The sequence below is a fragment of the Petromyzon marinus genome, chromosome 11, assembly GCF_048934315.1.
Source record: "Petromyzon marinus isolate PM22_M1 ecotype Great Lakes invasive population chromosome 11, UKy_Petmar_22M1.pri1.0, whole genome shotgun sequence".
NCBI classification, from domain to species: Eukaryota; Metazoa; Chordata; class Hyperoartia; order Petromyzontiformes; family Petromyzontidae; genus Petromyzon; species Petromyzon marinus.
In genome coordinates, this window is record NC_133677.1 from 2,745,470 (window position 1) to 2,760,125 (window position 14,656).

General features: G+C 45.8%; 1 protein-coding gene across 4 annotated transcripts in view; it reads left to right on the forward strand.

Annotated features, from left to right (window-relative positions):
- The window catches only part of LOC116941353 (A-type potassium channel modulatory protein KCNIP2-like), a 130,369-nt gene that overhangs the window by 26,026 nt on the left and 89,687 nt on the right, over positions 1-14,656 (forward strand). Inside the window, exon 1 of one of the 4 annotated variants that reach the window (XM_032952384.2) lies at positions 8,152-8,754. The exons of 2 other annotated variants lie outside the window; for them this stretch is intronic. In XM_032952384.2, the coding sequence (XP_032808275.1) occupies positions 8,673-8,754 (82 nt within the window). In that variant the 5' untranslated portion in view covers positions 8,152-8,672. Of the gene's footprint in view, positions 1-8,151; positions 8,755-14,656 lie in introns of those variants that run through there. One more of the 4 variants, XM_032952388.2, reaches the window with a different exon arrangement.

Sequence of the window (14,656 nt, forward strand, 5' to 3'; positions counted from 1 at the left end):
TGAAGTGGCTCGGCTCTTGCATTTCCTTTTCAGACGGAGCTCGAAACCTTCTTCCATGGAACAGAGACGGTGAAAACTCCATGCCAAAAGCATCTGAAACCACTTTCCATTCACTGCGCTGTATGCAAAGCAGCCGGTCATGGCCTTGCACTCTGTATCTCTTCTGTCTCTGAGAACCACTTAGAAAAGCTTTTTCAGCAGCGACTTTACACCATACAGATTGCACAATCGTTCAACTGCAGCCTCATTTTCAGCTATGCTGCATTTGAACTTTTGGACTACAAACATAATTTCGACTTGCAAAGCGCATAGTATTCACTCGCTATACCTCGGCGAGAGAGATCGACTCGGAGGCATAAGGCAGGCCGGAAGGCAGCCACGCAGTGAGCTGGAGCCAACATTTGCTCTCTGCCGTCCTCTGTATACTCGGATGGTTTCAGCAAATGACTGAGTGTTGAGACGTGTGGGAAGAAAACTCACGCATGGAAGTGAGGGGATGCAACAGTCGATCCCATCCAGAAGTGACAGACGTTCTCAGGCCACTTATTGCTGTTCCGCCTTCTCTCGGCGAGCCAGGGTATGAAATGTTGTACATATGTGTTCATTTCTTTGAAGAGTTCAATTAACTTACGTTTGAAACAATTTTGCTTTAAAAAATATTCAATTATAAACAACAAATAATATATGGCGGTAACGGTTTGAAGGTAATCTGAAAATGATTGTTAGTGCTATGTAAACAGGATGGAAATTAAATCACATAAGATCATTGCTTTTAATGACTGCAACATAATCAAAATTTTACTTCGGCAGAGGGCAAGTTATGGAGGGGAATCACATACAGTGAGGGAAAAAAGTATTTGATTCCCTGCTGATTTTGTACGTTTGCCCACTGACAAAAAAATGATCAGTCTATAATTTTAATGGTAGGTTTATTTGAACAGTGAGAGACAGAATAACAACAAAATCCAGAAAAACGCATGTCAAAAATGTTATAAATTGATTTGCATTTTAATGAGGGAAATAAGTATTTGACACCCTCTCAATCAGAAAGATTTCTGGCTCCCAGGTGTCTTTTATACAGGTAACGAGCTGAGTTTAGGAGCACACTCTTAATCTCAGCTTGTTACCTGTATAAAAGACACCTGTCCACAGAAGCAATAAATCAATCAGATTCCAAACTCTCCACCATGGCCAAGACCAAAGAGCTCTCCAAGGATGTCAGGGACAAGATTGTAGACCTACACAAGGCTGGAATGGGCTACAAGACCATTGCCAAGCAGCTTGGTGAGAAGGTGACAACAGTTGGTGCGATTATTCGCAAATGGAAGAAACACAAAAGAACTGTCAATCTCCCTCGGCCTGGGGCTCCATGCAAGATCTCACCTCGTGGAGTTGCAATGATCATGAGAACGGTGAGGAATCAGCCCAGAACTACACGGGAGGATCTTGTCAATGATCTCAAGGCATCTGGGACCATAGTCACCAAGAAAACAATTGGTAACACACTACGCCGTGAAGGACTGAAATCTTGCAGCGCCCGCAAGGTCTCCCTGCTCAAGAAAGCACATATACATGCCCGTTTGAATTTTGCCAATGAACATCTGAATGATTCAGAGGACAACTGGGTGAAAGTGTTGTTGTCAGATGAGACCAAAATGGAGCTCTTTGGCATCAACTCAACTCGCCGTGTTTGGAGGAGGAGGAATGCTGCCTATGACCCCAAGAACAGCATCCCCACCGTCAAACATGGAGGTGGAAACATTATGCTTTGGGGGTGTTTTTCTAAGGGGACATGACAACTTCACCGCATCAAAGGGACGATGGACGGGGCCATGTACCGTCAAATCTTGGGTGAGAACCTCCTTCCCTCAGCCAGGGCATTGAAAATGGGTCGTGGATGGGTATTCCTGCATGACAATGACCCAAAACACATGGCCAAGGCAACAAAGGAGTGGCTCAAGAAGAAGCACATTAAGGTCCTGGAGTGGCCTAGCCAGTCTCCATACCTTAATCCTATAGAAAATCTGTGGAGGGAGCTGAAGGTTCGAATTGCCAAACGTTAGACTCGAAACCTTAATGACTTAGAGAAGATCTGCAAAGAGGAGTGGGACAAATTCCCTCCTGAGATGTGTGCAAACCTGGTGGCCAACTACAAGAAACGTCTGACCTCTGTGATTGCCAAGGGTTTTGCCACCAAGTACTAAGTCATGTTTTACAGAGGGGTCAAATACTTATTTCCCTCATTAAAATGCAAATCAATTTATAACATTTTTGACATGCGTTTTTCCGGATTTTTTGTTGTTATTCTGTCTCTCACTGTTAAAATATACCTACCATTAAAATTATAGACTGTTCATTTCTTTGCCAGTAGGTAAACGTACAAAATCAGCAGGGGATCAAATACTTTTTTTCCCTCACTGTACAGTAGTTGCAAATACATAAACAGAAGCCTATTTCGTGTGGATTATGCCACATAATCAAAATCACTTAAATGTGACCCATCAATGGTTATCTGTGCAGTATATTCATATGTCGGGATAATTAAGACTCGTTATGTCACTTGCTCACACGTGTATTTAACTGGACTCAAAATCCGTATCATTGTCGCCGTGGGTCAAGCGATAACCCGACTTCATTCTGCAGAGCCTCAGAGTAAGTGGCACAGCTGCAGGTGGCTGAGGAGGGAGGGAGGGACAGGGGACCGTGTTGTGATAAATGGACCGTATCTCGGGGGGGAATGGAGAGTGCTCAGATGCTCTGCTGTCCCAAATGATGGAGCTGTCCTTCGTGCTGAATGTCACGAGACACGAGTCTGCCAAATGGCTGATCACAGCGAACGACGATTGTCTATAAATAGACGGGCATTCCAGTGTTTGTTGTCGCTCTTGGCTCGTAGATGTCACCCTAACAGGCTCCTTCAGAACACACCAATCGTCTCATGAGGAAAATAAGACGCGTGAGAGGGTCGTTTTCCCACGTGTCATTGGTCTGCTTGGCTGTGATAAATTACCAAAGGCCCACAAAAGGCCACAAAGGATTCACCTGTTTAAAATTCAGTTGAATGTTTTACAATTTGGGTCACTCACATGGTTTAGGGAATAGGGTTTTCACTTTGCCAGTCGGTGCCATGAGATGGTTCAGAAGTACAGTGTGAATGTAAATGCTCCGAAGCAAACACTTGTAGGCTGTGAAATGTCAAAATGCAAAGAAAATACATTTAGAAAATGCAGTACTGTTATTTTGTTTTAGGTATGATACATATATACTAGAACATTCCCTTAGCTCTCATTGGTTAATGTGAAGAAAAACATCTAGTAAAATACTCTTTGGTTCTTTCGGTAAAGTCACGTAGGTATACAATAAAATGAATCACGCAACACCAGCGTCCGTCATCACCTGATGACGGACGCTGGTGTTGCGCTCGAAACGTCGTGATGTATTTTATTTTCTACCTACGTGACTTTACCGAAAGAACCAAAGAGTATGGATTCCTGCAGTCACGAAAGCTTCAAATCAAGATCTATTATAATTTCATGACCCTCTACACAGTGTTTAATATGAATATATTCCTTAAGTGTACTGCATTATACATTACAAACATAAACCATTGATATGCCGCTACCGAATGAATGCAAAGGAGGTTAGTTACTTAATTTTATTACAAGCTATGTAGATTATACATGTTTTTGTATACATATTATTGAGGAGGAAAGATGAAAGCGTTATTGAGTGTTTGTCAAGCGTCATGTTTGATCGATAAAAAGAAATGCAACGGAACTTTTAATCTAGAGAATGATTAATCATATTCTTGGTTCTTTCGGTAAAGTCACGTTGAAGGGAAACAATAAAATAATAAAATATATTGTTTTATATATTTTTTATTACTTTGTTTTATATATTATTATTTTATTGTTTCCCTTCAACGTGACTTTATTGTTTCCCTTCAACGTGACTTTACCGAAAGAACCAGAAATATGAATCACTGCAGTCACGAAAGCTTTAAATCAAAATGATTAATCATATTGCATGAAAATTGGTTTTACGAAATTAATTTAATTCAGGCTAACTTTGACTCGAGTCATCATGAGACTCACGTATCTGAAAAAATAGATATCATGGGCGCATTTTTCTAAGCAACTCAGAGTTGGTGTGTTCATTCCTCTGCCCCACGGAAAATTAAACTCTACACCGGCGCACATGTATTGCTAATGGCTACCCATTCCGAATTAAGTCTACATTTTCGTTTCTGGAAAGTACACTATAATAGCCCGCAGTTAGTCTTTCGGCATGTCGCGTGTGGTGGGGTAAAGTGTGGATGGCTCTCACCTTCTCCAAGACGTCTAGCCAGTCTGGAAGAGTAGGCCAAATACATTCTAGACAGGTTCTCCAGAGCTCCCTCTAGCGGAGGCCCATCCGCCACCAGTGGCGTGAGCAGGCACCCTCAGCTCTGCATCGTTACATTGTCCTGTAATGAATGAATATATTGTGCCGATTGCCCAAGTTGGTTGCGAAAGCAGACAACAATCTCACTGTGCTATAGGATGATTTATCAAGGGGAAGAAACCACTTTAATTAATGATTTAATAGCAACCCACAGCTCAATTGCAGAGGACTGCAACTTGCGAAGGGACAGTACCGTCGGAGACATAAAGGGTAAAATGATGAATAATAGAACAATACATTGTACTTTAGAATAACAACAAAGGTTTGAATTCATTCTCCGAAAAATGTGCCAGCCGACAGATGTTTTATAAAAACGTGAGGTCGTGTAGTGGGCTATTCTTTAAGCAAATCCCAAATCCTGCACTCTGTAGCCATTCATCTCGTTTTATCCCGCGGTTGCACAACACCCACTAGTCTGAACACTCCGTACTTTTACTTAGATCAACCAGAATTCAACCTTTTTTTGTGGAGAGATGTTTTATTATATATAGTATTAAACAATTGTTTTTGTTATATGCCTGCAAGTTTAACACATTCCTGCAGAGGGGGCTAGTAGAAACGTTGGTTGCTCGGTCAGTGGCCAGGGTCAACGGCGGCGTGGTGTATTCCGCAAATATGCCCGACTGTGAGGGCAGGCACAAGCCGGCGTGAGTAGGTTAAACGTTGAGTTTTATAAGGGCACTACGGGGTGACCAGCCCCTCCCCACCCAGCCCCACCCAGCCCCACCCCTCCCACCCCCCACCCAGCCCCACCCCTCCCACCCCCCACCCAGCCCCACCCTCCCCACCCAGCCCCTCCCCACCCAGCCCCTCCCTACCCTCCCTTCTTCACCCAGCCCCACCCCTCCCACGTGGACAGACATCCACAGACATATACAATTAATCCCCTGCCTCCTGTAAATTAATCCCGGTTGGGCTTCCAGTCCACTACGTTTCCTACCCGTCTAAACCTCGCACATGAGATCTGTCCTGATATCACCGTCACATGTTGGGATGACGTATAACCTCAGTATAACTGGTCAGCTGTTAATGAGAACGTAAAATTATACCACTAAAATATATGTCATGATTTTAAGGTACAGATATTGTTACAGCAGAACAAAGAACAATAGATGATGCGAGAAAACACCGAGGACTAAATAAGTAATACAATCATAACATTTACGACTATAAGTTACGTAAACCAAAATCTAATTACAGGTGCAATTCAGGGAGACATCGCGCAGTTTCCAATAGATAGAGAGATTCCCAAATTCTTAATGTTACCACTCATACATCTTGCATGTAGTGTACACGTGCACAAAATACATTCACCCGTTCCTACATTACTGTTGCGACCAGAAGCTCGCAGGTGGGTCTGCATGACCTCCCAAAGTCATCCTCGTAGCAAGTAGCTTGAGGTTACAGACACCTCCGAGGAGCACGGTTGGCTGCATGCGGTTACTAAAGAAGTTCAACAAACATACAGACAACTCATTAAACACCCGTTTCTACCACGCGACCGTGAGGATATCACCACAGCAAAAGCCGTCAGGGTTTACATGGACATAGGCACACAGAGAGAAAGGGAAAATGGATGCCCCTCAATTTTTGGATATGGGGGGCTACATCGCCTTATTGAACCCCTCCCCCCTCATTGTATAATAACCCCCTCCACCTCGCTGCATGACAAGGGTTAGCGTAGCCGCTTGCCCCTCTAATTTAGAATTCCTATCAGAGCAACGGAGACATTTTCTAATTAAAGTCAAAGTGTGGGGGCAGCGCCCACGTTCTCTCACAGCCCTGAGCCAGCGGTGGACATTCCACATCCCCTAATGGTGAATCTTTCCACAAATACAATCACTGCTGACTTTCCCCAATAAAGTGATACTTATTTTATTGGCCACCCCCGGAAGCGACGACGGGGATGAGAATTTGAGCTCGCAACATTTCCGACTGCTGCTGCACCATCCATCCAGCCAGCGATACAAAAGGAAAGGACAGAATATAAATGAGAAAGTGTCGCTGAAGCACCTCTTAGCAACACATTTGTATGTAAACAGCGTTAGGACTAGAACCAGGTTACAGGCAAATGCCAGCTACTACGAAGGCCAGCACCACACCTAAGGCACAATTACATTTTAAGGCAGAGCAGAGTGGAGTAGTTTTTGAAAATGTAATTGGTATAATGAAAAGCAACACATCTAAGTGCCTTAAGGAGAATACGTTTCCATCAGAGCATGTTGCCTGTTATGACGTATTGGTCGGAAAGACATTGACAAAGAAAGGAGAACAAGTTACATTTACATTAAAACAAATGTGAGATATGCATGCCAGAAATTGCACTGAGGCGATGGAGAGCCAATCACATGGCTTACAGAAAAAAAAACTTAAAATTAACGACAACATTGAGAATGTATAAAACTTTGGCAGGACACGTCACTCAAGTAGACGATGGGCTGCAGACGAGACTGGTGACAGAAGTGGGGGGGACGTGCCCTGGGAGGACGACCACCCAAGAGACGGAAGAGGAGGAGGGAGGAGGGGGGAGGAGGAGAGAGACGGAGGGGGGAGGAGAGGGGAGGAGGGGGGAGGAGGAGGGGGGGAGGGAGGAAGGAGGAGGGAGGAGGGAGGGGGCAGGAGGGGGTATGAGGGGGGAGGAGGGGGCAGGAGGGGGGAGGAGGGGGCAGGAGGGGGTAGGAGAGGGTAGGAGAGGGTAAGAGGGGGGAGGAGGGGGAGGGAGGAGGGGGAAGAGGGGGCAGGAGGGGGGAGGAGGGGGGTGCGATGAGGTCAGCTCGCGTGCAGGAGCATCCCAGGTCCATGAGAGATGGTGACTACACAGGGAGGCCTTCATCCAGCAGTGGACTGATCATGAATGTCGATGACGATGTATACCATGTACAGTACCGTATAGGTAATTCAGAGTTGATTTGTTGGGGTTAGGCTACATATCCTTGAGACATTCCCCATCCGATCGATTGCGTGGCCTCACCCAAAAGAATCCACGATGACTCGTGATATTGGCTGCGTTATTAAGCGTGCCGGTACATGCTCACCAAATCAATGGCGAAAAATCACAATGTTACGTAATCTGTTGGAACCAACAACCGTGGTCATATGCAACGACAACGTTAACATCGTCGGGAGAATTTCGCTTCGTTTCGTTTTGTTTTGCGAGTATCCGGCTGTGTGCCACGCGACACGTGGATAATTTCAAAGCGGGCAAATTACTTAAATAAAAGACAATCACCTCCAGAATGGCTGCTGCCTTGGAGGAATTCCAAAGTGGATATTTACGAGAACTCGGCGATAGTCTCGAGTAGCTAAGGGGACAGTTTTTAATTAAACGTTTATAATTACAATAAAAAAACACACGACTTATGCGTCCCGGGATTATTTAAAATTCTCATATTTTACAAATACATACAATCGCCAGTTGAATTGACAACAAGTATGTCGTCCAGTAACACCGATGAGTCTAATTGGGCAAAGAGTGAATGGGAGGACAAGAGTCGAGAGCGTAAGGCGATGTCATGCGGTGCCGTTAACTGGGGGGGGGGGGGCATCATCTCTGGCATTAATATTCACGGGCCAGGCTGAGAGGCTACAAAGTCCAAACTCCGCAGCGTGGGTGGCTCTGTGGGCGGGAAGGTGGAGAGAGAGAGAGAGACGAGGGAGATTGGAGGAGCGACGTGGGTGGTTGGTGGTGGTGGGGGGGGGATATACTGGGAGAAGGAGGTGCCACCTACACGTGGGACTGGATGAGCTCTTGTTTCTCTGGCACTGCGAGCGATGGCACCGTTTTGTCAACGCGCCTAGCCTGGGCGTGTGAGTACCGTGTGTGCGTCTGCATCTTCTGGGCCGGCTTGTCCATGCCGGTGCGTGCTCGTGTCGTGTTCTAGCAGGCACATTCACGATTCGTCCGTCTAAGCTTCTTACAGCCGAGCGAACACATAATGTAATTTTTTAACCCCAAATTGGAAACTTTTTTTTTGCTGCCGGTGCAAAGTTCCTGGCACTGTGAAAATCGTGCGCAGAGGGGAAAGCAGTGGCGACGCAGAAGAAATCATCTGTCAGAGAGTTCACTTCACTCCATCTCGATGGCCCACGGCTGACGTTTTAGCATTTAAGTCAGAGGGCATCACTCATCTGTAAAAAAAAAAATCATCCGAAATTCGAGCACAGCTGCCGCTGGATCCAGGAGGTCTTTTGCCGGTCACTCACAGCGCGCCCAGCTGCGTCCTGCAACGATGAGCTGTCCAACAAAGTGCAAGAAACAGATCGGAGTAATCATGAGACAGTGCCGAAAGATCATCACCGGGGCAAAGGAAGGTATGACGAGCACTCATTTCAGACGAAAGAACGTCCGAAGGTCATTTCTTGCTTCGCGTATTTAACCGGTTGCTGCAGTGTCTCTTTACTGTCGTTGCTGATTGAACACAAAAAAAATGTTTCACTTGCAGTTCAGGGTCGTGCATTGTGTTGACGTCTTGCGCCGAGTCAAGACGTCCATTCAAGGGGACACGCGCGTGCGCTTCTTCACCGTGCGTGTGCTTCTGCATTTGTGATTCAGTATATTACATGCAAACTTGCAATAAAATAGGTAGCAAAAAAATGAATTGGCCAAACCGCGACATCAAAGCCTCAACAAGCGTATCGCGACATGTAGTTGTTACAATATTTGTGAAAGTACTCAGATCGAGCTTAATTTTCATGTTGAAACAGTGTATGAAGATATGCGCGTGTCTTTGGAAGTATAGAATTATCAGTACGAATGCCCGACAGGTAGCTGCCGGGGAAAACCGCTTCACCGTATTTTCAAAGTCATTTTTTTTTCCTTCAGATTTTTGTCTCCAAGTTTTCGGCTGCCCTTTACACGCATTTCGGATCATCCTTACGGGAGTTATCGTGACCCCCTGGTTACGGACGGACGGAAAGCCGGCGCATGACTACGCAATAGGAGAGGCAGTGATGAAAGAGCCGAATAATTCTGTTGCCACAACAGACATTAGCGCCGCCCCAAATCCCGCATCTTGCGAGGCATCAGGTGTCTATTGGAGCCCCCCCAGTCTCCGCCCCCCTCTTTACATAATCATCTGGGATGGGTCTCCATGGAAACCGTCAGGAGCACGGAGACGACGGCTCCAGCCACAAGGCCGCCACTCTCCTTTCGAGCTAACCGAGGAGCGTAGCCGCAAGGCGACGCCACAGGGGCAGCAGTGATTTAACCCCCCCCCCCCGGGGCCTCCATGGGGGGTCCTTGATGTTACTCTCAGCCAGTCCTGAGAGATGGAATATATTTACCCATGCTTAAGGCTGCAAGGGTAAATGGAATATAAATGAATTGATCTGCTTCAATAGAGCGCAACTGCATCGTGGTAGTGCTGCATCAGCCACCGACATTTAAAGCGTCCCACATAAGCAGTCAACACTGTCACTTTGCGTCGTCACTTCGCCAATGTGGCCGGGATTGTCCAAGCAACCTCTGACGCGTGGCCGCGTCTGTACTGTGACCTCTTGAGGCAATTCAAGATTTCAAAGCACAAGAGATGAAGACTTGAGTGACATTTTACTGTATGAATGTGGAACTTCTTTCGCACCGAACGTAGCCAACCGTGCTCATCGGACGTGCGGGGGCAAATGACAACAAACCATTTTAATTGCTGTAAAGGATTCTTAAGCCAGCGGCACCCCCCCCCCCAACTCCCCGTGTGATAGGGGCGGAGGTAAGAACTGGTGGTGCAAGCGACTGGGTTTTAAATAGGATGGAGTGGCGATGCGGGCAGAGAAGAGGCAGCAGCATCAGCCCGGTCGTCTCCACCCGGAGGAGCCAGACCAGGGCAGCAGCAGGCATCTGATTTTGGGCTAAAAATAGAAAGCATCAGTAGAGGAACTGCAGTGCGTCATGCAGCTGCATATCCTGGGGTCCGGCATCAACGTCCACGTTTGAATCAACCGAGCAGCCACTCGCGCAAGCCCAACCGCTGATTATTTAAAACTCGAAAAAAAGTGTCTGACAGAAAAGTTCGAGATGAACAATAATAATTCGTATTATTTGTTTTATTATTATCGAACTCGTACCGCGGCACGGTCCGAGCCACTCGCCCATTGTCACAGTCATCACGTCATCGCCAGCCACGCACGAAGAGCCCCCCCCCCCCTCGTCCGCCACCGTACCACGTGGTCTCTTTTTTTTGCACGGTGCGACAATCCGTCTCACTCGTGCACATGAGTGGATTCTAATTGCTTCCTCTAATGCCGTGGAATATCCTCTCATTCGACTGGCGCTCCACACTTTGACTCAAAGACCAAGCCATCGTCCTTTCGAGCAACGTGACCTTCCCAAGCCCCATTTCACTTTCCTGCTCTACTTTTCTCCAATTACCGTCAGTGCTCCCTCAACGGGTACAGGGATTTTCCACTCTTTATATCTTTAAAGTTGTCTCCTTTTTCTCCTGATCTACGAATTTTTTCCCAATACAGTATATGTCTTTCTCTCAGTTTCTATCTCTGGTTTTGACGAGGCGTGAGTAGTCAGACCAAGTCCGTGTATCGTACGGAGCAATGGTCAGGTCCCGAAGGGTACCCCCCGCGTTCATTCTTAGCACTCCCTGCGTCTTCACCTTGTCAGACGACGCCATGGCCGGTGAAAGCAGCGCTGCCTGGGGTCTGGGAGCCGTGGTTTAGTTGTGTTGATCATGAGGATTGTTTTTTACCATACTTTTCTAGGGCTGATCAATATGGTTTGGTGATTGCTGATACAATCACAATGTAACGGCGTCTTATTTCCAATACGGTATAACGAATGACTTTGTCACACACACTCTCAAAATGAAGGTCACAGGTTAAATCCCTTTAACAGATTTCATTTCACATCCAGTCAATAGCTTTTAACTACGGTGACTCTAAACCACCCCGAGCTCTTGTCACACACATCTTTGGCGGGAGCGAGACGATTGCAGTAATCGGAAGAGGCAGGGCCGCACACGGCAACAAGTTCCGCAAGGTGACACGTGTTACCGTACCGTGCACACCGTGCGAATCGTGTAACCGATGATCATGTGGCATCGTTACTCGAATCACTCCAACGGCTCTCAATTCAGCCCCATATCAACCAGAGTTGATATGGGGCTGCCCTCGCCACGTTCAAAATCTTCCATAGAATCGTCACTGCCGAATACACCCCCCTCCCCGACCCCCCACTTTCTCTCGCTCTGCTCCCCTTTGTGTGCTCTCTCTGCTTGGCCTTCTGTCACACACCACGGTGGTAAAAATCTTCACTCGATACGGGGGGGGGGGGGTAACTTTTCCTCTGCCGCTGCCTCTATAATCTGCAATTTATTTACTTTCAAAATGCCACTTTTTACCGCAGACCAAACCGGGACATTTAGTTACCCTCAAATTGTGCAGTTGATTATTCAACAGAAGTTCAACAAAATTCCTGCATCTAGATCGGGGTGCCAATCAGTTGGTACCGTCCGAATGAAGACGCCACAGACGCCAATTCCCTCACTGTCCGAACAGGTTGCAAATATATTTACAGATTTAAGTTGTGTTGTCTATAAGCTTTCCTCTCAGTTGTTAAAAAAACGAATATTTTTATATGACCTGTTATTTCACGTGTAAGTTCATGAATGCAACACATTCATATTTGATATGATACAGTATCTTCGCTAAAGGCCAGTTGTTCAAACTAAATATCCCCATCTCTCTGGAGGAAAACATATTTCATATTACAAAAGATCTTCATTTGTGTTACTCAGTTGTCAATCACTGACACGCAAACCCTATATCGCGCATGCGCTGAGCACATGCCCAAATGCCCAACATGTATGGGCTCAAAATGTCAATAAAATGTACATTGCAGGCCAAAAAAGATATTAATAAACATCATTTTGGGGGGGGGGGGGGGATTGCTGTGAATAGTTAGTTCCCTTCAAGGAAAATGTCAGCTCACTCTATTTCACTCTCGTTTGCCCCAAAGACGCCGGCAGACTGAGAGTGAATCAAGGCCGGTCGGGATGCCAGACACGACACACACACACTCCGTTATTGAGTGGAGAGTTGCCTCCCAGGAGAGCTGGTCTCTCAGCTCGTCAGTGTGAACACACTTCACGTGGGGACTCTCCAGGGGCATCTCAACAGGACACTCAGGACCCACGACGACTCCACTACCTTTGCCTCTCTCACCACACCGATGGGGGTAGGGGGCGGGGGTTGGAATGGCGAGCCACCCACAAGTCATTCACGAACGTGAGACCCCCCCCCCCCCCCCCCATCGCTCGGTAAACCCATCGGGGTCGTCTCCTGCATTTCAATCTCTGGCTTATTCAACCAGGCAACGCATCCCCAGTGCGACTGCAGATCCTTTTGCAAAAACTGCTGTCAGTCGCTTCTGCGGTTTGTCGCATGCTGACAATATCCCGTGAATCTATCAACCAAGAACAGTACCTTAGTGATAGTCCCTATGCTATACGAAAAGGCGTGAATACCACAAAGTGGATGCTATTATTATGCGGCAATAGAAGAGTAAAATGCAATTACATTATTGTATTTATATATACATATATAAAGTGTTAATTTAAACTCTTAAGATTATATGTAAAAAAAAAACTAGAGGCAAAAACAAGCACATGACATAGAAACGAAGCTCAGAAGGAAGTGTGCGAGAATTACCCGCACTGCGAATGGTCTCCCCGAGACCACTGGCAGCGAGAGCAGGTGGTGGCTTTCACAGGGAACACGCAGATTGATCCAGACTCGTGAACTACGCATCGATGATTTATAATCACATCTGAGTTTCATACACTTTCAAAAGAGCAGATTTAAAAAAAAAAATATTCATATAACCGCAGCTATGTATACACGCAATTCCTAAATTGGTCCTAAATGTAAAGTCTCTTTTGAGATGAATTTTTTTCCCAGAATGTTGACAAAAAAATCCCTTCAAAGCATCTCCACGCGTTATGGTTTATGGATATTGGCTTGTCATAACTAATAAGGTAGCAAACTGAAGACATGAATTTTTTTTTGCATTGAGGATATGTCCCTGGTATTAATGAATTCCCGTTATTATTCTGCTGCGCTTAATAATTCAAACAATTTCCTTTCAATTATTGCTTCCCTAAAGAGATGTTGTATTCCGAGCCCTGCGTGCACCTTACAGCCACACTCTGAATCGTTGCCCCACTATTCAGGCCACATAAAAAAAAATGTGCTTCGACTGTAATGATGCATTTTTTTTGCAATATATAAAGACTTTTCTCATTAAAAAAACACCTCCCTGCATGACTCATGTATTTTCCAGCGGCTTACCTCGTGACAAGAGTAATTAAACGCGGATTGCTTTGCAGCGGTTGCTTGCGTCTGTTTCAATGTTTAAGCAAGGCAGTTCTTTTTTGTCAAGCTTCACGAGAAAAAAAGTGTTTATTTCATCAAAAATTTCAACCTTGACTTCTGATTTTAATACCACGGTCCCGCTCATGCATAATGCATCAACATGCATCGGTGCGATTTAACAATTATATTCCACAAAGAATCACCGCATCCCCATGTTTTGGATTGATGGGCGAGCACTGTGGAGTTAGGGGCATGGTGCTGAGGTTTCTCCCTTTCTCATAATTGTGAGAGATGTATTTGTAAATGCCTGGGGCTCACATTTCTGTATGGCGAGGCCCCTGGGCCATAGTCCTCCACCACACTGAATTAAGCTGAGAATGAAATCCTATCCATAAAATCCACACAAAGTTATTCCAACTGAGCTTTGCCCCTTATGTGCTCAACAACTGGGAAGGCATTCATTGTAATTTGGTCTCCGACCAACTTGCCATTAATGCACTTGATAACTTCATATGCCAAAAAGCTAATAAAATATGTATTGGGGTGACGGACCACCAGTGTGTAATACCAGGTGTTGTAAAGCATGGGGCAATGAGGTGGCCAGAATATGGCAGGGGAGTAATGGGTTCAGTCCACAATTGATACATTAGATTTCACAAGACATTACATTATTCTAGATTTGAAGCTTTCGTGACTAGAAGGATCCATACTCTTTGGTTCTGTTCGGTAAAGTCACGTAGGAAAAAAATAAAACAACAAAAATCACGACGTTTCGGCCACAACACAAGCGGCCTTCATCAGGTGAAGGGACCAGACTGTCTCGAGGACAGCGCTGGAGTGAAACACAGCCAAGCTCAGACCGCGACCTTTAAGCTGTGTGAGAGTAATTAAGGTG